The 25,629-nt window shown below is 40.3% G+C and overlaps 1 protein-coding gene across 1 annotated transcript in view; it reads right to left on the reverse strand.

Annotated features, from left to right (window-relative positions):
* The window catches only part of prdm5 (PR domain containing 5), a 64,141-nt gene extending 41,583 nt beyond the window's left edge, over positions 1–22,558 (reverse strand). Inside the window, exons 1-11 of the mRNA XM_074668618.1 lie at positions 22,342–22,558; positions 21,566–21,649; positions 19,229–19,351; positions 15,574–15,742; positions 15,283–15,460; positions 12,811–12,903; positions 12,590–12,711; positions 11,878–11,957; positions 6,619–6,703; positions 6,373–6,530; positions 5,841–5,934 (exon numbers count right to left, since the gene is read on the reverse strand). Coding sequence (XP_074524719.1) covers positions 5,841–5,934; positions 6,373–6,530; positions 6,619–6,703; positions 11,878–11,957; positions 12,590–12,711; positions 12,811–12,903; positions 15,283–15,460; positions 15,574–15,742; positions 19,229–19,351; positions 21,566–21,649; positions 22,342–22,440 — 1,285 coding nt within the window. The 5' untranslated portion in view covers positions 22,441–22,558. The remainder of the gene's footprint in view (positions 1–5,840; positions 5,935–6,372; positions 6,531–6,618; positions 6,704–11,877; positions 11,958–12,589; positions 12,712–12,810; positions 12,904–15,282; positions 15,461–15,573; positions 15,743–19,228; positions 19,352–21,565; positions 21,650–22,341) is intronic.
* Between the last annotated feature and the right edge of the window lie 3,071 nt (positions 22,559–25,629).

Raw genomic sequence — 25,629 nt, forward strand, 5'->3', positions numbered from 1 at the left:
CTTAGATCTTGGAATGCACTGAAAATTTGGCTACCAAAATTTGACCAAAAGTGCAGCTTTTTGGTTCTCAGCCAAAAGACTTTGATCACCAAAAAAAACCACAACCAAAACAATATGCTGTGATAATGCAAACATTACCAATACCGCAGTCAGCACGCACTTGTCTAGATAAGATAGATACCATGCCTGCAGTGTGGACGTATTTCAATACACTTGTGTAAGATCCACAGATAGCGATTGTCAAGTGTGTGTTACGCGCACAAGAAATGATCCAGGCCACGATGGATGTGGAGAATCTGCTTGCAGACGGAGAAGCACAAAGTGCAGGGGAAGGAAAGCAGAGCGCAGAAAAAAAGGACTCGACTCTCTGAACCAGATGAGGGCTATACCTCTTTTATAGATCAGGTCTATACCTTGTTATTTTATTCAACAGACTTACTGGCTTTAATGTTATTTATTTTATTTACATGACAGGATGATCCCAGGTTCACAACTCTCCTCCCTGCATCTTTTAATACACTTAATTTAAAGCATTAAAGCATTAATATTTAGTGATGCAATTCCAATGCCTTCCTTTAGTGAGGTAAGTGGGCTACACAGTCATAGTCTTAAATGCAATATTACTAAAAATCAGCATAATAATTTATTTTGCTGTTTCGTTTTTTTCGGCTTCAGACAAGAATTTTCATTCAGTGCATCCCTAGTTAGATGATTAAAAGCATAAGATGATTGATGGCTCATCCAGAATTTTTAGGCTTTTTTGCAACTTAAAGTCTATTTCTATGTCTTCATGTTTGACTGTTCTCACATTTATTGCTTTTGGACCTCTTTCAGAGTCTTTCACTAATTCACTCTTACTTCAGCTTGTAAGCTTCCTCCTTTTACAGAAATGTTAGAATTTCCACAATCAAAACTCACTGATTGATTTTTTTTTTTATTATTCTGTGAATTTGGCATTAGATTATGCCACTTAAGGTTGTAAGTCACCTCCTTCCTCACATTTCCTGTCCCTGTCAGGTCATCCTATTTAGGGATGCAAGGTATTGGATGTTTGCAGATATCCGATATGCCGATATATCGAAAACCCCTTTTGGCTGACACCGATACCGATAATCACATGTTTGTTTGTTTTTTTCACTGTAATGAAAGTTAAGTCTATCCTGTACTGGGATTTATATGTTACTCTTATTGTGACGGTCTTATTTGTTTAAGAAACACACATAAAACAAGACAAAAAACATTCGATTTTACCATAAATAAGAAATGTATTATTTTTTCAAACTCAAGACATTCAGTATTGAAATACAGAAAAATAATTTCTTTAGATCACATGAACTTTAAATGTACAATGCATTTTTAAACATAACCAAGTTGCATTTGATTATTTTAGACCTACTGTAACAACCTGGTGACAGACACAGAGCTCTGCAGTGCAAATAAATGAAGTGCTACATTTTATTTAAGGAGCTTATTTTTCAGATAGAAAATAATAATAATCCTAACTGAATAGCACCTTATCGACTGTGCCTATCGACAGAAATTTTCATATCTGCCAATACCGATAAACATGTTTTAAGCTTTTATCTGCCGATACCGATATTGTGCCGATAATATCTTGCATCCCTAATCCTATTATATCAAAGGTGCGCAAATAAGTTAAGATTAAAATAAATTAACTTGCAAACCAATGTCCAGCCCTCACTAGAATCACAGCTGTAGTAGCAAACCTGCAGGTTGAGCTGGAGTTGAAAAGTCACATCCCTGTTGCTGCTTATGGTTTCATGGGAATTTTTAGAAACACTCAAATGCAAAATTAAAGTACCTCACCGTTAATTTTCTGATATCTGAGGTAGCCTTTTTTGCCTAACATTACAGGACAGTCCAGACCTCTCATGCTTTTTTATTTTTTTATTATTTTAATGGGATCCCAAACAAACATTTACATTAGATCCTAAATAGATTATAAATGCCACAGATATCAACCACAGCAATTACAAATGACCATTCTCCAAAATTACTGCCTGCTTTTGAATTCACCAGCAGATGTGACATATCTGTTTGTGATATTTTTTGGTTGAAACTGAGCAGCTGCATGGAAAATCCTCTCCATCGACAGCTGCCTGAAGATCCATATCTAGGTTAAATAGCTTTCCCCGATAATTATCCATCATAGCACCTGATAGCAGGCTCAGACTGACAATCTGGCAATTCTGGTAAATGCCAGATGGGTCGGTCTACCTAGCCACCACCAGCTACAGTGGTCTTAATCCACTGAATGTCAGAGCAGTCAATCTGATTATGGGGTACCAAATATGGTCACAGGCTACCACTGCAACCGTTCAGCTTAAACTGGAGTTAAATGTTGCTAATGTGACCGCTATGAGACCATTCTCACTGTGTGAAAGAGGCTTATGTGAGGCCCCATCAGTTTGTTTGCGTGTCTCATGTTTCTAAAACTGTAACGCAATGTAAAACCACTCACTGGGTCATCAATGTCATGCTGTTGTAGGGGTAAGTGTAAAGGCAGGAGAGGCAGAGTGGGAGCTGAGTTGTGTTACAGCCGAATAACAGTATCCCAAAGTAAAAAAAAGCTACTGTTACATTGGTTTCATACACCTGGAGTTAAATCCTGAGTGGTAGAGTCTTCTTTTAGCCACTGGAGACAATTTTGTGCCTGAACCTTTGAAGAAAAAATAATTTTAATAGTGCAATAGTTTGCTATGCATTGATTTTGCAGCTGATATCATGACCTGTACACCTCCTTAATTTCCGTCGGCTTTAACAAACAATTTTCAACATCCACTGCCCTAACCACAATAAATATAAGGCACTTAAAGACCCAAAACTTAACTTTAAAAAAGTACAAAGGGCTGAGGATAAAAGGTGAAATTACAGCTGCTCTCTGAGCTTGTAAAAAACTTTGACGTCTCCTGAAAAAACTCTCTGTCCTTTTCTCAAGAGTCAGTGATAACATGCTGCTTTAGTGTAAACTCATGAAGACAGACACCGCACATCTTTTCTCTAACCCACAGTGAAATCACACATTCAGTCTCCACCCGACATACAGTCCAGATCCTGATACATTACATGAGTTCTGGTGTTGTATAGCCTTCCTCCTGGGACAGCAGCAGGAAATGCCTCGAGCTTTACAATCTCTTTGTTATCTGTCTCAATGGGAGGACCAGCGCTGCATCCTGCAGAGGCTGCACTGAAATGAACAGACAACCTGAACGCTTTCTAATGTGTCCCTGGTGAGAAGCTCAGACTTAGTTTGGCTATGCAAGAAAAGCAGTACAGCAAGGTGTATATCAATTTATCTGAATCTCATCTCAATGAAATTGGCCAAAAATGTAATTCCTTCTTCCTTTAATTCCTGTAATCACAACAATCTTGGATATTGCTTTAGACTGGCCTGAAACAAGAGACAGAAAGAGCAGTGAGGGAAGTTGAAGAGCTAAAGCTACAACGAAAAACAATGTGTTAACTCAGATAGAAAGGATTATACTTGTTACAGATTGTTAAACAGCAGTGGGGCTCTAAGGGACTCATAAACACATCCGCACCTCCAAAAAAAGAAAAAATTTCACAACGGATCTTAATTCTGTTTGTATGTGGTTGCTCTTCACACTGCCTGATTTATGTGTCTCTGCTCTGCACTCACACAACAGCAACACAGGCAGAAGTTACTGCTCCCAAACTGGAAAGTATCTACACTTCTCTAAGTCCATTTTATGTTAAAGACGCACAAGCTACATTTTTGTCTATTGCAGTGAGAAAGGGAAAGCCAGTGCCAAACTGAAATCGCATCAAGTGTTTCCTCTAATTTTTCAATAAAAAAATTAGCCGTATTCACCCGACCAGTCCAGAGAAGTTTCTTTTTGCAGAGTTATTTAAAGACAAAATCAAGGTCTGAATTGGTCTTTAAATAACTTTAAACAAGACATTTTCAAGACATTTTTACGGACTGATCAGGTGAATGTGACTCATATCAAGTATATTAAGGCTGTTTTTATTCAAAAATAAGACAAAAACACCATAATGCCGCGGCCACACCAAACGCGAACTCGCAAATTTATTCGCGCGAATTGCCTGTCATGCGCCGCGTGAACGCCCGAGTCTCAACGCTGGACTATTTTGACAAGCTGAGGGGCGAACGCGCATAAGTGCAGTACTGCGCATGCGGAGTAGAGAGCCCGTTCATTTAAAGACCGAAAGCCCAAAACATGAGCTGAGGTTTCGAAAGCATGACAGGAGAGTGTGTGAAAGCTTTGGAGATCACAATCAATGCCTGCTGCCAAGTAATCCACCAGCCCTGCCTGGCTGTTCTGTACGATCTCATCCTCGATCCCCCAGACCTCCGACCCCCCGAACCCCCAACCCCGCGACCACCAGAACCTCCGACCACCCGAACCCCCGACCCATGTTTCCGGAGGTCTCTCTGGGGATAATGAAGGGGTCGAGGAAAGAGAGGACCACAGAGAACTTCCATCTTTTCCCTGGCTCTGGCTCTGCCCCGCTCCTTCCTCCTCTCTATCAGGCTCAAAACTCCGCTGAGGAAACGCAGTCGGACTCAGTGATGACCCCAGCAGGCAAATCCAGCTGGGAGCGAATGTTTACAGAACTTACCTTCAAAACCTGTCTCCTCAGTGACTTTCACCCAAGCCTGATCCTTTTGTTCCGGTCTTTGTTGAGTACACACGTCGTATCGTATATTGTGGATGCCGCACAAATTGTTTTCTCCTCCATCCTCGGGCGGAGTTGGAGCCGGAGCAGGTCATCAAATCAATGACGTCTTGGAGGAATGTCATCGCTGATTGGCGGCCATGGCAAGCCTTCAAGCGAATTTGCGTCAAAAGTTCAATATTTTGAACTCGAGCAAATTCGCGTCTACCGCCTAAACGAGTGAACGCGTAAACGCTCCAAACGCACCGCCCGTGGTGAATCGGCATCTAAACGCGTCTTTGCATTGACTTTGTATGTAATCACGCCGCAAATTCGCTTTTGGTGTGGCCGTACCATAAGAAATCATTCTTTTTTTTTTGCAGTGCCATGACATCACCCATCTGTTTATTTTAATGAGTTTTGAAACAAATCGTCATCAAAGGCAATCTTAGGTCTCAATCAGCTGAGCTGTTCCTCTGATTGAGTAAACCCATCATCTAAATACCTTTTATACTGCCAGGTTAGAAGATTTCTACCCCCTTACGGTGTGTATTGTTAAAAAAAAATCAGGTATTCTGACAGACAACATTTGTTGTACCAGACTGCAAACATTGCTTGTACTGTGAAAAATGGCTTTTTGGTGTGTAAATGGTTTCTGATCAGGTCTTCACATTGGCTCATATCTTTAGACCAAAGGTTTCCACTTGATGTACACACAGCAATATGACAAGGAAATCTGAAGATACTGAAGCTGGAGGCAAGTGTCTGTGCAGATGCAGGCATCACTACAAACTTAAACCAGATAGTTGTGATGTAATATACAATAATGGATCCAGATTTCATTTTTGGGTGAAATCCTTCTTAGTTTGTCTTTTTTTAATCATCATTTCAAATGAAGACAGTTTGAGCTTTTAGTGCCCAGAGGTTATACTGTCATCGCCACTGGTGGCACAGGTGTTGATAATGCTTCTTGTATTATATTAAAGTTCAAGGCTCTGGTGCAGTGATAACCCGTTGTTATGATAAACCAAAGTAGAAATGTTGAATTAAATAGTTTTGATTCAATTACATTTCAAGTTGTTTTCTTAGCCCCACTTTTTAATTTCAGTAAATTGTTTATTTTAGACATGCACACATTCATGACCAGTTTACTCTCCTTACTCAGCCCTGGTACTTACTGTTATGGATGAGTAGGTGACGCTGCAGAGAGAAGGGGGTGCGAAACAGAGCTTTGCACTCCTCACACTGGAAGGGTCTCTCCTCAGAGTGAGTCTGCAGAGAAACGAAGCAGAGTAGCATGTTTATAAAGAGTAAACAGAGCCGCTGCCGCCGCCGCCTGCCTCAGCACGAGCGATGATGAAGCTTCTTAAATTGATGTGAGGGGATCACGCCGAGGCTCCGTGGCTGATTTGGTTTGTTGACTTGATGAAGACAAGCAGCTTGAGGGGCTTTAAGTTCAAAGTGCTCCTGTTTTTCTGCCCCCCTCCCCAAGCCCGACCTATCTATCTGAGTGACACGGCAATCCCCAAAGTAAACACTGGGACCTAAGGGGTGGAGCAGGCCAGAGACCCCACAGATAACAGCCACCAACGAGGGCCTGATTGATCACCGCCTCGCCACTTATTCGAGCTTTGAAGTCATCTCCCTCAGAAAAAAATCAACTCGATATTATGAACAACTATTATCATTCCTGACACCAAGTCTGCTCACCTTCTTGTGATTCTTGTACACATTGCGGTGAGCGAACTCTTTCCCACACAGTTTACATTTGTACGGTTTATCCTCACTGTGGATGATCTTATGAGCCGTCACCTGGTCCAGGCGCTTAAATGAGCGGCTGCAGATCTCACAGGTGTACGGTCGCTTCTCTGGAACATTAAAGGAGGCAGAAAATCAGATCTAGGTCCTCAGAGTAATAAAGCAAAGGAGAGATGTACGATGTGTAGTTTTTCTTACCTGAGTGTGTGATCATGTGGCGTTTCAGCTGATTTGTAGAAATGAACTTCTTGTCACAAGCATAGCAACTGAATATTTCATGAACCTGGACAAAACAGAAAAAAAAGAGAAAGCATCACTCGAAGTTTTTCCAGATAATTCTTCTCCACTAACTTGTCATTTAAGGTGTCTGGAAGCAAATGAGACAGGATCATTGTCTTTTTCATCTGAGGTCTCAGCTCATTTTAGTTTTTGAAAAATATTTTCCTCTTTAACCAAATGTTTTATTTCTACATGACTCTCTGTAATTTATTTGACACTTGAAATAACAAACTTAACCTTTCGGTGGCAAAAAAAAGCCCTCTGATGGTCTTACACTGTTCTCACATGTTTACCATGCCTGACTGCAATCATTGAAGCCCGTTTGGCTGCGGTTGGCTGAAACTGATCTGAGCTATGAGTCATTTAAACTGGTTAAATGAACTGTACTTTCAGAGCGTTTGTCTTGTTCTCTGACCACTAAAAAAACAAACACTACTTGTTGTGTCTATCCATTTGTACACAGATGGTTGAGGACGCTCAAATTTCTTTTTTTTTTTTAATTTTGTTGAGAGTTTAGATTGTTGTTGTGTTACCTCGTAAAGGTGAGGTTCTTTTGCATAACCCATTACAATAAAACCTTTTGCAATCTTACAGCATATATCTGTGCAAACAATCTTGGAGTTAACTTATCCCATTGGCAAGGATTTACACACAGCTGGCTATGCAACCTGAGGCAGCTAAGGGCCTGATTTATTTTATTTTGTGCTCACTAAACCTGTGCAAGTAAGCCAAAAGACATTTCAGAGCAAATAGTGTCCCTGTGTGTTGACTGAATACATTCTGATGTGCCATTATGTATTAACTCATCGCTAAATCTACCCACTTCTATGAAAACAAGCCCCATTGCAAACAACACCTTATTTAACGACACTGGTGCAAACAGTGAACAGCATTCAGAGTCAAATTTGTTCGGTCTGCTGAGAACTGGTGGTGTTGATAAGCATGTTTTGTTTAATTTTTTAAGTAATCAAAACAACAATTCCGTCTCTGAGTGTCATAGAAAGAAATACCTGGACATTGAGTCTGTCAATATTACTTTAAAGGTAGAGTCTGCAAGATTTTACAAAAAAATAAAATAATGTTTACAGGAATAATCCTGCTCAATCATCACTTCTGGGCCTCTTTACATGCATGTCAGTGTCTGTGTCTGCCCCAACCCTCTCCTCAGCCTGTGTGTTGATGTTTTGGTTGTGACAGGACAAGTAGACGTTGTTACATCAGCCAATCACAGAGCGCCCAATGGTCTTGTGACTTTGCGTGTTGATTAGCAAGGGGAAGACGGTATCCCTGAGCAACCCTAATAGTAGACTTAGCATGGAGCAAGAAAAATACAACCAACACGAAACACCAAGCAGATAGAATGTTTTCCTAAAACAGGGAGAAGCTTGGCTGAACGTTCACGTGAGGGCAATAGGAGAGCAGCAGGGGACTAAGAGGTACGTGAGTTGTCTTTCTGCTAATCAGGTATGTGCCAAATACCTGTGATTAGCTTGTGCTAACATGCCAAGTCAGGTGCATGGCTCTCGAGTCTCTCCCACGTAGAAACGTGATGCTACAGGTGGTTGCTGGGCTAGTGAGTGTGTTCACGTAGTCACAGTCAGAGGCTGGGGGTGTGTGCTGCTGCTGGCACTGAGCCAAGGAGGAGGAGCCTAGTTTGAATGTTGTGTTTACAAACAAGTAACAAAAATTCCTGCAGACCCTACCTTTAAGAATACTGTTATCATAATAAAGAGGGGGTCAAATTTTGGGGTGTGGCTAATACAGGCTGTGCTATGACACATCATTTGTGACACATCATGAATCTCCAAAACAAAATGGAGAGTTTAGAGATACGCAGCTGCAATCCATTCTTGATTAATTCCCTTCTCAGGGTTTTGCCTAAAGACCCATGGACGTGAGGGTAGAGGGAGTCGGGGTCAAACATCCTAAGTGAGTAAGAAACCACTCAACCGCTGAGCCAAAGCCACTCCACCTCCAACTGCATTAAAACAGGACCATGTTTAAAAAGTCTGGACCCTTTAGTTCTGGTCTTAGTGATGAATTTTTCAAACTTTGAGTTGAAAGCATGTAAAAGCTGGGAGGATCCTCGCCCACAATGATCTTGTCCATTTTCATCAGACTGATGTGTTCAGACAGAAAAGTAATTAAAGTGATGAAAAGTTTCGCTCTTTTTTCTGCTTCAGAGCACGGCTCTGATAATTGAACATTGAATAGTTCCCCGGCGAACAGCGACAAAAGCATATGCTAATGCAGAGCGGCTCCTCTTGTCACAGCTGCTTGTTCAGCTAAATGATGATAATGGCAGAGTTAAGCTGCTTTGGAGCTCATGTGTTATTGTGGAAAGTTTGATTGCTGCTCTGCAACAATAATACTCAATGTAACAATGCCTTCAATTGTTGGTGAATACAACACTTTTTTTTAGGGGCAGACGTGTTTATAATACCATTTTCTGACTTTATTAAATGCGCTACTGAAAAAAGCTTCTTTTGTCAAAATCTAATGTAACACTGACCTACATTTATGGACACATTCTGCTTCTCAAACTCCCAGTTCTCAAACGGACAATGATCCAAACAATGGCACATGATTGGAAATTATTTCTGCCGTCACAAGCTGCATACAGTAGAACTGGCGCACACACACACACACACACACACACACACACACACACACACACACACATATGCATAAAGAGGCCACATAGGAAGAACACTTATTTTAAAAAGCCCTAAAGGTGTGAAACTGTAGCGCACTGACTCATCGACGGGTGAAGTGGGTCAAATGATGCTCTGCAGAACTATGTCACCACTTCCAGGTGACTTTAGATGTTGGACAGAGCTGAGGTGGCTCCCTGGATTAATGCCTCCTGATTTATCTGGATGATAAATGTTGGCAAGAGGAAATGAACTTCCAAAATGACCAGCTGAGATAACTAATGAAGAGTTTAAGTTGATGTATGACGTTCATTAACACTGTTAATGACCAAGACAGTTTGTTTCAGACAGCTTGTATAATCCAGAGAAGTGCTCTGACCTGAAGCTAAAAACAGAAGCACTGATACTATGAGTGGAAAAAAAACAGATCACTTTTTTCTTCTCTTAAACATTTCATTGGCTGAAACAAGCGCTCCTGTTTTTTTTTCACCTCTACAAAGAAGACAAGCTCGTACAACTTTAACAGCAGAGGCAGCTTCTACTTGATGTATCTACACCAGCTTCTCACAAACTGATTATTGTTCTAGATGTTGTCTACTGTCTGATTTTACTAGAGTCTTATGCATTGTCACTGTTGCTCACTCCGCTCTGTTCTCCTGGTCTCCCCGAGCTTCTGGCTTTGCACTTGTTGCACACAAAAGTAACTCTCTTTGATAAAACATGTCCTGACTGAAGTACACTTGCAGTATTTCTGCTTCCTGTGGTAGTGATATTTCAGTCTGTTTTAAATTGCCCTGGATGCTTCACATTTCTCTTAATTAGGGATGGGCAAGTACAGATACCAGGTATTTTGCACATCAGTTTATTTAATAAAATCACTAAAACTCTGACAGTTTTTCTTTTTAGTTTTAGGTTTTGTCTTGGACTTAATGGCAGGGAATGTCGTCTTTGTTCAAAATGATCTGTCACTGTTAATGGAAATTGTATGTAGGGATGTCCCAATATTACATTTTCACTTCCGATACGATACCGATACTGCAGCATTGAGTATTGGCCAATACCGATATTAATCCGATGCAATATCAGCATTAAACGTGCATACTTTTATTACTTATTTTGTAGTAGGTCTGTCATGTTAGAAAAGGCTTGATTAAGTGATATTATTCAAACAAAGAACAGTAGTCAGCAACAGTAGGTATGAGGAAAAACTGACCCATTTATCATTAACCAATGGGTAACAGAAACTGCTTATATCGCACATTTTAGATGCATTCTGATACGATACCGATACTTGTTTTTTTGCTGATATCAGACCGATATCCGACATCAATATCGGACTGGGACATCTCCCATTGTATGTATGAAAACTACTAGTAGTATTGGTACTCGGTGTCAGTGAGCGCTCAAGAGGGAGTACCTGTACTGTTATCAGTCTGAAAAAGTGGCATCAAACATCACTACCCTTAGTTATATTTAATTTTACAGAGAAAACTGAACACGTTGATAAAAACTATATCATAGCTTCAGCAGTAGCGCTAAACTCAAAAATTGTGGTTCACATAAATAAGGAGCAGTTAGTTTTCCCTCTCTTTGGATCTCTAATATTGTCATTAATAAAGTTGAAATGAGAAGCCCTGTCCCTTCGGACTCTGATTGGTCAGTGATAAGGAAGTGACATTGACAAGCGCAGCAGTGCTCTGAAAGTTGAACTATTTTTAACCTGGAGTGTTGTGGATGCACTGACAGAAACACAGCTGACGCCGAGGGCATTTTCTAAATCGCTGAGCTGCTTCAGCTTTGTTTAGAAAGTAGGCGCCGTCAGCGTAAAAACACCTTACTGTGAATCATGGATGGACGACATGAACCAAGCCAGTGCTACTGTAAAATGATGACTCAATATTTTAAACCCCTCCCTCTTTTCCAGCTCTACACTTTGTCTGGACGTGGACATTGGTAGGTCCAAAAGGAGATGCTGACTGGCAAAATGCCAACAAAGAGACTTCAAAAGAGCAATCGGTGGCATCATGGTGGCTACAGCCACAACAAATAAGTAGTCAGTGGCTAATAGCAGCCCTACACAGTACCACAACAAATAAGTAATAACACAAAAACACTGTCATGACGCCTGTTTAAATCTATGAGCCACCACTCAAAGGGAGGATCCTGACGCCAAGGTTAAGACCTAATTGTCTGCCAACGCAGCCTCTTAAATTTCACAAGACCAGTGAGATGAGCTCGTGAAAAAGAAACCGCCTGCTGCACTTTGTCACTTGGAATAAACTTGTTACAACTTCATCAGAAAGACACCCCCACATGGAAACAGAAAAACCACAGAAAGTGAACTCAGAGGCTAAAGACCTTAAGCGGGTTTTAGAAACTGATGGATTCCACTGTAAGGAAGGAAACGGCTAGAAAGAGACATCACTGTAAAAACGGATCATGCAAAACTGCTTAGGCTTTTGTAAATCCTCTCAGATCCAATGCAAACTATCAGGATAGGATAATGTGAGCAGCAGATTCTCACCTTTCTGTGCTGCTGCAGATTCAGAGAGGAGGAGCATTTCCTGTTACATATGTTGCACGTAAGTTTCCGACGTGCACTTCCTGAGAAAGCAAAGAAGGAGTGAGCAAACAGTCCCAAAGAATGGCAACAAAAGTAAGAAAATGTGCTGACAATTCAGAGAAAATCCTCAAGGGTTAAAAAAACAAAGAAAATAGAAAGTGGAAATGAAATCTCCTCATTAAGGCCCACCATCCTACCATTCCAAGACCCTCCCTTTATCCCCGTCTCAATCACACACCCCACATCTGAAAGTCTGATCCACTTCCCGTCACCCACACACACACACACTCACACACCCCTCTCGTCCTGACCACATTTGTAAAACATAAAACCCAGGCTCTTGGCTCAGTCAGCCTCTGAGATGGATGTCTTAATCTCGGGTTGGGACTTGATTCACGTGTGCAGCTGTACAGATCCCCGCTGCCCTACATCCTGTCAGAAATAGCTTTGGAAGTCCAATTATCTGAAGGAGTGAGCCGCCCCAGAACACACAGGTCAGCAATTATGGAGCTCGAGTAATTAGAGATGTGTCTCCACATCGCAGAGATTTTAACTGATCGAGGTCAAGTACTGTTCCTGCACTTCCTTGAGTGCTGCGGCTGCTAATGGACAACCATCTTCATAATACAACATTTTGAAAAGAGGAAAGAGCTTTGTGTTAGTGTGTGTGTACCTGTGTGGACATTTCCTTTATGCTTCTTCAGAGCATCTTTGCTCTTGAATCTTTTGCCGCAGCTCTCTGCTTTACAGATGAACCTGGCGTCTCCTTTACAGGCTTCTTTATGCTGCTCAAAACTGCACACAGGAAGAGGAAAGATGAAATAAACAGGTCTTGTTGTAAACAATAATTTATTTAATACAGGTCATAAATTTTCTTTGGTCAATGACCGTTACCTGGATTCAGAGCTGAAAGTGTTGTGGCAGAGCGAGCACTGGTGAGCTTTGGAGTCACCTGATGGATCCAGGGACTCCGAACAATGCAAAACGCTTTAAAAGAATTCAAATTAAATCAAATTAAGCACTGAATGGCAAACAAACCACAACAGAGAAGAGGGCCAAGACAAGTAACATCAAACTGTGGAGGTCAGATAGTCGGGATAAATGTGTTTGAACATTCTGGCTTTAGTTTCTTTCAGATTACCAAGTTTTTACTTTAAATTAAAACGTTTTTTAAAGGAAACACTTGACAATACATTATCTAAATTTAACACCAGGATTAGTTTAAGATTTGGGGAAATATATTTGATATCTTGCAGAGAATTCACACAGCTGCCTAACTTTGCTTTATTACAGCCAGAGGTCATTTCTATTGTATTTTTCTGCACCCTGTCTACCTTCTCTTTTTCTTGGTTTTAAGGTCTTTGCACACTGAGTCAGTTTTCTCATGCGTTTTCTGAAAAAAACATCATGCACAGACACCTTGCACACTAAATCTGGAGCATTTATTTTTCTAGTAATTGCGAAAACTAGCAGCACAAGAAAATAAAATCATCTAGCAGTGGTCAAATTGATCCTGAGCAGCGGCTGTCAGTGTGTTTGAGGTAAACACATACAGGCACACCGACAGACATTTATTAATCTTAACATTGCCCAAAATTACAGAAAATGAGTCGGACACTGTGATGTTGCAAGTAGCATACGGTGTCTCTGAATAGTCAAACTACTCTAGAAATGAGCGAGGCGGATGTGGAAAAAAATGCCAAAAAAATCTAAACTGTTCTGAAAGACATAATGATCGACAAATGTCTCGGCATGACTATGCAAACATGATTGACATAATATGGGATCGAATTTCTTTTTTTATGTGTCAGTTTCGGACAAAAAAAATGACTCAGTGTGCAAAGACCTTTAATCCTTTACTCTTACAAAAACTCTTTAAAGGAAAAGTGTTTTATATTAGCATTGGCTTTTAGCACTACTATGATACACACTTTCATCAAACGCTTTTTTTTACATTTTGTTAGTGAATTCAATCTGCCCTTCACAAAATGAATCACAAACAAATGAATAAGAAATAGATCATAATTTATACCGAACTACTTTTATCCAGTCTCATCAGACTCTCTCAAGGTCACCATGACAGTATAGCTTCAATATGCTTTCAAGTGGTTTCTAAAGATATTCTGTCTGCTGGTATAGACTAGGGCTGAAGGTTTAATCGAATTGAAACCGGCATCGCAATGTGACAGAGTGAAATTTTCAAATGGCAGAGTCTGCAATTTAAAAAAATAAAATTTGAAAAAAGATTCATGTACACAGACCTGGAGGGGATATAGTAACTTGTGCTCCTTCTTCCTTAAAACCACCAAAAGTCAAAATGCTGTTTTTTCTGGCAAAAATATTACACCTCTACAAGGCTTTTAGTTAAGTAAATCGGTCAATATTCTTCTGTGATTGTGATAGTTAAATAAAGATGTGTTATTTGTGTCAATTCATGCTTCAATCTATTTCATTTCATCATAACATGTAGGCCTGGCCTCCATACTATAGAATGATATAGAATGGTTTATTAATTGTTTAAAAAAAATTGCATGCTGAATCGCAATCGCAATAATGGTCCAAAAAAATCGCAATTCGATTATTTTCCAAAATCGTTCAGCCCTAGTATAAACAGAACCTGGCTATTTGTTATCCTCTGTAAGAGTTGTTTGTGCTAAGCTAAGCTAAGCCAGTGTTGAAGTCTTTAGATTCAAATCTTGGTTTTTGTTTTTGTCTGTTATTTTGTTTCAGGATTGAGTCATTTACTCAATATAGAGCAACTTGTACATATGTTGGTCTGCATGCATGTTAATGTGCTGTCTTGTCTAGTTCATGGCGCAGACAGCAGACATTTAGGCACATCACAAACACAAACACACACACACATACACACACACACACACACACACACACACACACACACACACACACACACACACACACACACACACACACACACACTATCACTGAAAAATCTACTCTCTAACTGGAACTGAAATTCTTCTCACAGGGCTAGATTTAAGGTGTGTAGGTGTGTAGACAGTGAAGATGTTGGTGGTATTTTCTGACCAAATAAAAATTCCATCTGTCTTTTTTTTTGCAGGTCATAAAAAGACATCAGCATCAGACTGTGTGATTGATAGCTGAAACTTCTCACAGGGGTTTTATTTCTTGTAGTTTTAGAGGAGGGGAAACATCCTCTGAGTTACTCTGCAATCTGCGATTCATTTTCTGCAATAAAACCAAACAAATTTTAAAGTAAAAACTAAAATGGTAGCCCTAAAAGCTGCCATATAGATGTTGGACCTCCTAATGACCCACAGTGTTCTGGGGAGAACAGTCAAGCGTTAAGTAAAAGTACAGTTAAGTGAACGAGCAGACACTCACTGCCGCTGCAGAGCCTGTTTGATGGGGAACTTCTTGCCACAGTTTCTGCATTTGAATTCCTTCTCCTCTGTGCTGGGCCTCTGGTGCAGACTCTGAAGGTGGGCCGCCAGGATCTCCTCACTGGGAAAACTGCTCTCACACAGCAGGCAGGGGTGGTCCTCCTTCTTTATGACCAGCTCTGTGAAATACACACACACGGGGGGCACATCAGCACGAGACAAGAAAACGTTTAAACACATCTGATGACTGACTTCACAGGTCATCTCATAAGGCCATCTAATTCCTCTGTACCCATTTTAACAAGGTGCTTGGCATCTTTACTGTTTTCATCTTCGTCTTTGTCGTCTTCCTCCTCTTCCTCTTCCTCCTCTTCCTCCATATCACTGTCCAGGTAGCCAATCAGGAGCTCTGTGTCTGTCTCGATGTCATCCACAGCCAGGTAAAAGATGTTCTCTCCATCCTACCAGACAAAAACACGCTAGAGATGACAGATTGTTCTGTTGGAGCATGAGGTACATAAAGTGCTTTTTCTGAATAGAATCAAATAATTGAACAGGTTTAATGAAAACTTTTGTCTGAGTGTGTCTGTTTCTAGATGAGCCACAGTTAGCTGAGGTCTGCGTTTCCAGTAAGACCGCTGACATCTTCAGGCTTCTCTTCAGCAGAGGTGTGTCCAGAGGGGTGGCTAGTGGTGTCACGAGCCCACACAAAGTGCAATAATGATTTAGAACAGAGACTTTAGAAAAACACCCTGGTCAAAAAACTTAAGCGCCCAAAAGGTAATGACAGCTTTAAAGAATTCTGCCCAAAGGTGAAGGCAGTGGTTGAGAAATATAACGGGTGTGAGGCAGTGTACTGTACAACAACAGCAAGACTGTCTCCACCATGGTTATAATGCACTAACCACACAATTAACAAAGCCATGAAACACTGGCACAGCTCTACATAGAAAAATGAGAGTAATGAAGCAAATGAGAAAAGCATTCTTCCCAGAAAACAGTTTTTACCATCAATGGAGCAGCACCCTGAGTGTACAGAGCCGGGCTGACTGCTGAACTCATTACACCCAGACAACAGTCTGTTAAGCCTGATTGAGGCCACAGGTCAAAACCTCAAACCCTAAAAAATGGTGTCATTAACTCTCCTGTCCTCAAAGGTCATGCTAATAAAATCAAACCGTCATTTTGTTCTAACTGAGGGATTCTAAATATACATAAATAATGATTACGAAGAGGAAAGCTGCACAATAAATGTCACTCTGATGGAACGCAGAGCTTTAACACACATGGATGACCTCTAAACGACCAATCACTGCGGGCACGGCGAGTATTAATGGCAGGAACTTGGACCTCAGAGCTAAAATGTTCATCTCCTCTTCTTCATTCCACCTCCATTTTTCTTTCATCATGAGAAAAGTTTCTTTTATCTTTTAAACCAGAGGGCAGGAGGTGAAGCTACCCAGATCCACTCTGCTTAGGTTGTTTACGATTGTGCGGCTTTAGAAATTCTTCACATTTCTCTAAACTCATAGCTTCTGTCGTTGATGCTCAGTTTACAGCCAAACATGCTCTTTTAGTGTTTTGGTAACAACAAACCAACAAAGACAATCAAAATCCCTGTTGCAACAAAAACATAATTCACTAGATTCAAGGTTCACAAACAATAACACTCTTTGCATGGTTAGATGGTAAGTCTTTGGTATACCAGACTGTTTCAGGAATCCCTTAATGCCATCTTATCTGACATCTAAATTTCACAAGAAAATGCACAAACCCTTCAAACTAAGAGATCAAGAATAAAGAAGAGAAACCCACTCAGCAAAATGATGACAAATTAGTAATCCCCATGAACTGGCTGAATGACAGCCCCTGAGTCTAAGTCTGTAATTATTCAGTTTTTGTTTTTAGGGTCTTTAATTTTACTGTTCTTCTCATAATTTTGGGATTTGTGCATTTAAGTTAATTGTAGCATCATAGCATTTATATTTTCAAAAAGGAACAGTTTGTTTGGGGGGTCTGACCATGTCAATGCGGTCTGCATGACGTCATCATGTTCACCAATGTTTTTCACAACAGACTATTTTTTGTCCCTGTCCAGATGGAGCAGTGACAAAAAAGACAATAAAAGACGGTAAAAAAAAAAAAAAAGGTAAAGAAGAAAAAAAAAAAGGCAAACAGGAAAAAGAAAAAAAAGGTGGAATCAGAATCTGTTGTGCTGTAATTAAGGGACAACATCCGGTTTAGAAAAATGAAGCCTATGGAGAAGTGCTAAAAGTTGAAAGAAAAAAAAAAAGGAATTTATGTTATGAAGAAACTTTTTTTACAGCCTGGTCCACAAAACGGCTTGGGTCTGAAATGCTCATTCTACAATCGGCACACACTGTACAGGAGGGGATTTTTTTTAACTGGGGTTTAGAAGATATTAGGATAATCTGATTGTCCAATCAGAGACACAGCTTTGCTCATTTAACTGAGAGGAGCCCTGTAGCCGTTAGAAAGGAAGCTCAAAGCCTGTGTCATATCAAATGTGGCAGCATCAGTTGATTGGCTTCATTTCACGGTATCAGGAACAGACAGGTGACGTCTCAGAGACTATGTCCAATGTTTTCTACAGTCTACAGCTGTAACACAGCTCCACATCATGACACCTTCAATGGTGTATTTTCAAATTGATCCATCATCACTGTAATAGTATCGGCACAATCCAGCATTGCAAAAGTACAAGCAGCAAGATGTCCAAACCAATAGCTTCCCACACATACAAAAGCATAGCGTTGTTTCATCCATTCACAGTGATCCTGTCTTGCTTTTGTTGCTACCCTAGATGCTGTCACACGCAGTAGGTCACCTTGCTCCCTCTGTTACACCTCTGTGACATTCATATTGAAGTTAGGATGAAAAACAAGCGTGAATATCAAGCTTTAATTTTGTCTATCTGTGCGTTCCTAATTTAAAAGCAACAATAAATCCCAAGTCAGTGATGGCTGATTAATTTCCATGCTGATTGTCTGCTAAATAAATGTGCACAAAATATACAACCTAAACCACAACCACAACAAAATATCATCTACTATATGTCTCTATTTACACAATAAACAGAGTTGAGAGTGGGATAGAGGTGCATTAATCGAAATCAAGGTAGTAGATTCAATTAACCATGATTTTGATTACTACACAGTGCACCAGCTGACTAAAATGTAACGGTCAGTTAGGATGAGTACAACAAGACGAGAGGAAAAAAATGTGTCCGCCCAAGATAATCATGGATCTCTGAGACATTAAATCAAAACCAAGCTGACAGACTGTGAGAGCTGTTAGTCATACAGACATTTCAATATCTGTCCATGTGGTGCTTGTAATACTGTCTTTTTCATGTTGAATATTAATGCTTGTTGCAGATTTCCACACATCTTTGAAAGCCTTCTTCATTTACAAAACTTCTTTCCACAAAGAAAGTTGGGGCCAATGCTTCTTTGTTGAACATATTAAGAGTGCATCAAGCTCCCTTTGACCAGATTTTGTCTAACATTTGTTCTCTTTCAGCGCTTTACCTAGTGTCCCAGCCTTTTCTCATCAAATTCAAACCTATCTTTGTCATACGTAAAACTCAATTCGTCTGGACATCTGGGATATCTTTCAGAACAAGCACAATAAAACGCTGCCCCTTTGACCTCCTGTCAAAAATAAAGTTTCAGATGTACTTTGAAGGATTTCAAGGCTGAAAACAGTCTGTCCACTCCAAATAACTACATTCAAACATCTTCTATCTGCAGCCAACTCAAACACAACCTCTCTTAGTGGTCACTTTACAGCCGTACTTTAGAAAGAAAAAAGCACAGGCTCGTCCTGACAGATGTGTTTTCTTGTAAAATGTCTGCAAAGAGTCTCTCTAGTCTGTCCTTGTAGGTAGGTCTGAGGGATTCATTGTTCACAGAGTGGAAGTATACCTGAATGGCAGCCAAGTTCTTCTGCTCCTGTGAGGGCGCCTGATGGACAAACCGCAGCCAGTTGGCATGGCGTGGGTTACTCGCATCCAGAATATACAGTACGTCTCCTTTGCTGCCGCGCACCTGGAAGAAAAACATACAACACTGCATGAGTTGTAAGAAGAGGGCGACTGATTCTTTTTCTCTTGTTGATTTTATAGTTTGAGTAGTTCTTGCACATAAACACCTCATCATCTGTACGGGCTTGTACCTCACGATATGACAGATGTCTCTATAATGACCTCCATACTTAAGGTGAAAGTCAGTCTTAATATGACATTGTTTACCCATTTGCCATGTAATTAAAAGTTTTCTCCATCACAGAATGACTGGGAATGTATCTGCAGCAGCTGTCTTCAGTGAACAGCTGTGCTGCGATAAAGGAAATGTGTTGAAAGGAAACCATTATCAGATTACATGTTTAATACAGATTTAACAGGTGTAAAGCTGGTGCAATACTGCTGTTGTATGTGCATCTTAATTGGAAATTTAAGCAGTTTTGACCCTGCTCTCTGTTAAATTTAATTACTTTAAATGACTTGTAGTACAGATCTGTTTAAAACTGATTCATGTGGCTGTGGCAAAAAGCAGCGTCAGTACTGCAGCAGCTGCAGAATGATCTCTGCACCCTCTCAAAGAATATTCAGCAGTAGTTCGTTTTTGCTACTAAGAGGCATAAATTGTTTTTTAACTTGTCAAAATTTCAGCAAAGACTGTTGCAAAAACATTTTTAATGTCAAAAAGTAGCATGTTTTTTGTAACCAGAAGCAGCTGCTACTCTGCTACATTTCTCTTTTTAAAGCATCCAGGCTCTGTTGACAAAAAAAAAAAAAAAAAAAATCAAATCATTTACACCACAAATCATGGGAGCTGCTGTTCTTCTGCATCTCAGTGGGTAAGTAAGTTTGTTAAACTGAGAGTAACACAAACATGGTCGGATTAGTCATTTAAAAGGCGTGCAACAAAATACAACAAATCACTGAAAGGGACAGAAACTCCTGAAGAGCAATGTTCTTTGTCTCTCTTATGGGTCTTACTCTTCAGTCAAGAACATTATCGCTGCATGACTTTAACATTTTAAATCAGAGGTCTTTAACAAAAAGTCCGTGGCTCCAAGGGCAGGGGTGGCCAACGAGTCAGGGACCAAGAGCCACAAAAATTACCGTGATACTACAAAGAGCCAAAAGAAACGTGGTCTTACAAACGCACTTCCTCTCACACATAATCACAAATGACATAAAATGAAAATCAATACATTTGCAATTTTCAAAGCCAGATTTATTGTGTTTGTAGGTGTGTTTAAATTTGTACTCAGAGCCCTGTCAGACAAATTTCTTTTTTTTACTGCAGAAGAGACAAAGTTCATTCTATCTGTCTATCTATGACCACATGAATGATTTAGGGGAGCACATATGAAGAAAAGAAACTGAAACCTAAGTATCACTCTCATCACCCAAGTATTGATCAGTACTGATCCCAATGTTTGCAACATTTTATCAGTTTTATGAATGGATCGAAGAGCCACACACCGAAAGGGAAAGAGCTACATGTGACTCGCAAGCCGCAGGTTGGCCTCTCCTGCCCTAGAGGGTCCATGGAGGTACTTCAGGGTGTCTGTGACATTATTGGTCGATTGGGCAATTATTTATATCTTCAAATAATTATTCCCAAATATTTCAATTTTTACTAATGTTAATTGCTTTTGAACACACTAATGAATAGACGGAGGTCTCTATCACTGCTTTGCCAATCACATGGCCGCATGTTTCACACTGGCTCCAATGTCTGTAATTATAACGTGGTCCCTCTCTCTGTCTCTCCATCATTTAGGGGGTCTGAAAAATGCTGAAAACCCCTGTTTTAAATAAAAAGCTTGGATGCAACATAAAATTTATTTTCAATAACTTTTGAAGGACCATCTGAAGTTTTTGTGTCGAGCCTTCTAGGACAGATGATAATATAGTAATGGATGCTACTGCTTTTTAAGGAAAAGTCTTACTCTTATACAGAAGGTCAGTCTCTGTGAAGTTTTATTCTAATGTGTTATGCACAAAAGTGTCTGCAAATGTGGTTTAAACAAGCACTTTGAGTGAAACAATTTTAATCAGACTTGCTGTATTTTTATTTGAAAGAAACATGAAGATCTAATGTTTTAAAATACCAGGATCCCTCTTCAACTTTTTACACACAAAAAGTCATAAATTAATGAGTCAAAGAATGACTTTAACATGATGCTTGTTTTAGTTTCTGGATGTTTATGTATGGGGGAAAAAAGGAGTAAAAGTGTAAGAAATTCACCTCCCACATGAGCCTGGTGTCCGAGCTTTCATCCAGCTCATTTGGCAGCTTTCTCTCTCCTGCAAAGGGGCCAAACTTTTCTCCCTTTAAAACAAACACAGGGATCATTTGTCAAACATGGATTACTTTATTGAAACTTTACACAACCTAGAGGAATGCTCTTAGTAGTAATCTCACACTGTGGGTGAATGTGTGCACGCCTACTTTTTAATATGACATGTGAATGCATCATTCAGTGCTGGACATATTTCCTTCTGATCATGTCAAAGTGCCAAAAACTGCAGGGGGGCGTGGTCAACATGTGTGTTGTATTTCATGTTCATCCTCAATCTGCTTTACTGCTGTACCACAGGTTTAAGTAATAACGCCCTGAACGTGAACACACTCCTGATGTTACATGAGCTCATTCATCTTCCTACACACGCCAATGCTTCTCCCGTTATCGCTGACGTTAGTAGGGAAAATGTCATCAGTTTCACAAAATGTCGATTGAAGCAGAGAGCAAACATTCATTTACTGCGTGGGCTCACTAAAACAGGCTCGCGACCCCTCTTTTCCGACATGATTACAGTGTAATGTAGTGCACGAGAACAACTGGAGACACGTATCTACGTGGCACTTCACGTCAGAGCAGCCTTGGGTTGAGTCCCAGACTTTGACAGCGACTATCAGGAATAAGGCGAACAGAAAACGCATCTACATCGCTCAGAAGTTTCTAGAAAGAACCACAAAACGCTAAACTCGGTTACAAAGTTGTCCAGTCGGAAACTACAAACCTTTTTCACCCGCCTCGCCGTGTACAGACCGATTCCATCCTGGACCTTTGACGATTTCAGGGAAAATCTGTCTGGCACGTACATACCCAACATTGTCATTACAGGGGAATGTTTCCTCCAGTGACAATAAGTTGGATTTCAGAAGTGTCAAAGAAAGTGGATTGTCATGTCAGTTTGAATTTGGAGCAGATAGTTTCTTCTTGAAACGATCCAGGTTGAACTCCTATTGCTCCTGCAGCAGGAAAGAAAAGCCGCGCTCTGATTGGTCCAAAGTTTGTAACCAGAGGCTACCTATGCTGTCGTGCAGCGCTCGCTGCTGCAGACTGTGATTCATTCAGGGGCTGCACACACAGCATGTACATGGTAGATCTGCGGGGACAATAGTTGTGTTATAGTGCATGTGAAACCGTCTCCTTCCACGTTATATTTACACAAACACTGCATTCTAAGGGAGTAAGACAGCAGCTTTGATGTTTTAGCATGCACAGTAAAAAAAAAAAAAAGGCCATGAGAGGACTTTATAAGTGATATCAAAATAGTCTCACTTTTATATTTTTGCCTGTTCATAATCCATGATTTATGAGATTATCAGTGCTCAAACCAATTATTTCAAAATGCTTTTTCTCAGTATCAGAGGACGACCCGGCCAATCCATTTATGGCAAAGTCCCTAAGGCAACACCACACTGACTAATGAACTTTAGCAGTGATAAGCAAAATCTGACCTTTTTTCTACTGATTTTTCTGGAATTAATTTGTAGTGGAGCTGGGTAGTCAAAAAATAAAGGACAGCAGAGCAGAAGAAAGCTAAACAGGAGAGTGAGAGCACAAGCTAAAACACAGGTTAAGCTGTTTGTGGATTTAATAATGTTGCACGTTACTTTAACACTAAACAGATAGTCTGCTACAAATTAATATATTACCTTTGACCCTATGCATCCTGGGAAAAGTTGTTTTGAACAAAGAAAAGTAGAGTTAAAAAGATCTGATCAATTGCTTACAAAACAAATAAATGCCTTTGGCGAGAGTCATGTATTTACCACATTGAGTTACGGTGCTCATGGGAAATGGAGTTTTGATTCTGGGGGGAAAAAAACAAACTGTCTTTTCCAGAGTGCCCTTACAGTGCCTTCAAAAGGGACAATAAAGTTTTGTGTTATCAACCTCACAGCAGTTAGTAGTCTTTTATATGAATTGCTCATATTTTTTCACTATAGGCCACAAATTTTGTGTAATCTACAAATGTTGTGTCTCAGCTGTACACAACCACATGGAACTAACTGGGGCTTTAGCTCTGGTTAATGGCTGCTATCACAACACTTTACTGCACCACTGCCTGGATGTAAAGGAGCACAGGTTACAGGTGGTAGTGTTTTTTATACAAAATATGGTTTAAGGTGTTTGTTGGCTGTGTGTGGTAAAGATAACATTAACAGCGCAGGCTTTTTCCGTTGCTAGGCGCTGCCCAAGTAGCTGCCTGTTGCAGCAGCTCTCTCGTCTTTGTCCGTTTCTTGTAATTTTTTTCGTCTCTTTTCGTAAAGAGTGTATTTGGAGTGGATCATCACTTTGTATGGTTCATTGTCGGTCACGGACACCAAACTTTTTGTGGCCTCTGCGATATTTTTTACTACTTTTTCTCCTGTGTTTGTCTGGAGATCCTACATGTAACCATGGCTGCATTGTTTACATGCGAAATTAGCTGTTAGCAGCCTGTAGCATGTCAATGCTAACTAGTGTGGGGCTTGATGATTTCCCTCGAGCTGAGGAGGAGGAGGTGAGGACGACGTGCTGGTTCTCGGATGTGAGCTGGGAGGTGACGACGTGGACCTGTCCTTCCATCCATCGTTGTTGGGAACGTGGGATCTAGCTCCGGGGGATGGACGAGCTAACCGTGCTAACCCAGCGGCATCATGCTGTTCACAGACGTGGCTGACAGAGCTGACATCGGACGCTGGCCCCACATTGGAGGAGCTTCGCCTGCTGTGAGCAGACAGGATCCAGGAGACAGAGACTGAACAGACTGCTGGGGAGGCTCAGTCCTGGACCCTGTGGAGGTGGAGACTGGCTGGGCTGGAGAGTGGTGGACGAGTGGTGGACGGGATGTCGTCATCTAATTTCTTATGGACCTTTTTGCACTTTCTATACTCTTTCTTACTTTTGTTTTCTTAAATGCTGCGGTGACTCCTGAATTTCCCCTTGGGGATAAATAAAGTATTTTCTATTCTATTCTATTCTATTCTATTCTATTCTATGTGGACGTTAGTTCCCAAGGAGAACAGAAAGCTAGTCGTGCTAGTTCTGCTAATGTTAGCCAGTTTGCCACTGTTGACCAACAGCTGTACTTAGTTTTGACTTTTTCTGGAGTGTTTTCCAAACTTTTGACGTGCCACCCAGCTGTAATTTAAAGTTCTGTTAAAAAGACTCAAAAATTAGTGATTTCAGCACATCCACAGTATTTGCTTTGGTTGTTTTGTATCACATTTTGGGTGTTTTTTGTTGCATGTCACTATGCTAAATGCTAGTGTTATGTCGATTTATCAATTATTAGTTGTTATTAAATCTTTGTACTCAATGTGACTCTTTCTGTATTCTAATTGTGTCTCTGAGTGGCAGAGTTTGTCATGTAGTTGCATTTCATGTCAATGAATTTCTTTTCTTGTTTTTAGTTTGTATCTCAGTGTCATTTTGCTCTCCTCAATTATTTTGTAAAGTGGATTATTGCACGCACCTGTCTCAAATATGTGCATGCAATAATCTACTTTTCATTGTTTATTGCTCACCATCAGACTGTTCTACAGTACGGTGTTGTAGAAACAGTGATTAAGGTTGATGTGGTGAAAACAAAGTCTTCAGTTAACAAAAGTGGTATAATGTTATGAAACTGGATTATAACCAGACTAAAATTAATAAGAATAGAGAGACAATATCACAAAAGGTCAGGATTTTAAAAGAATGAACCATTAATTTCATGGCTGTGAGGCCTTAATATCACCAGAATAAAGTCTCAGGATTCAGGACATTATGAGGGTTAAGTCATAACTTCATTGTTTTGTGAGCCGATGCTTTATTCTGAAGAGGAATATTGGATTGCAGTCAGTAGTCTGCCGTCATTCATGCACCACACAAGCCCACCATAGTTTTCATCCTTCATTATCAACCCCTCAAACCTCAGGTATTTACACTGCCTGTATGTTTTGGCTAAATTTAATCTGTTCTATAAAGCACAGGCTGCACTACAAGCCACCAACCAGCAGTCTGACTGACCCTTTATGCTCTAAAGAGTTGGCTC

Source organism: Halichoeres trimaculatus, unplaced genomic scaffold (genome assembly GCF_033239565.1).
Source record: "Halichoeres trimaculatus isolate MK-OKI-2021-1 unplaced genomic scaffold, fHalTri1.1 fHalTri1_scaffold_4, whole genome shotgun sequence".
NCBI classification, from domain to species: Eukaryota; Metazoa; Chordata; class Actinopteri; order Labriformes; family Labridae; genus Halichoeres; species Halichoeres trimaculatus.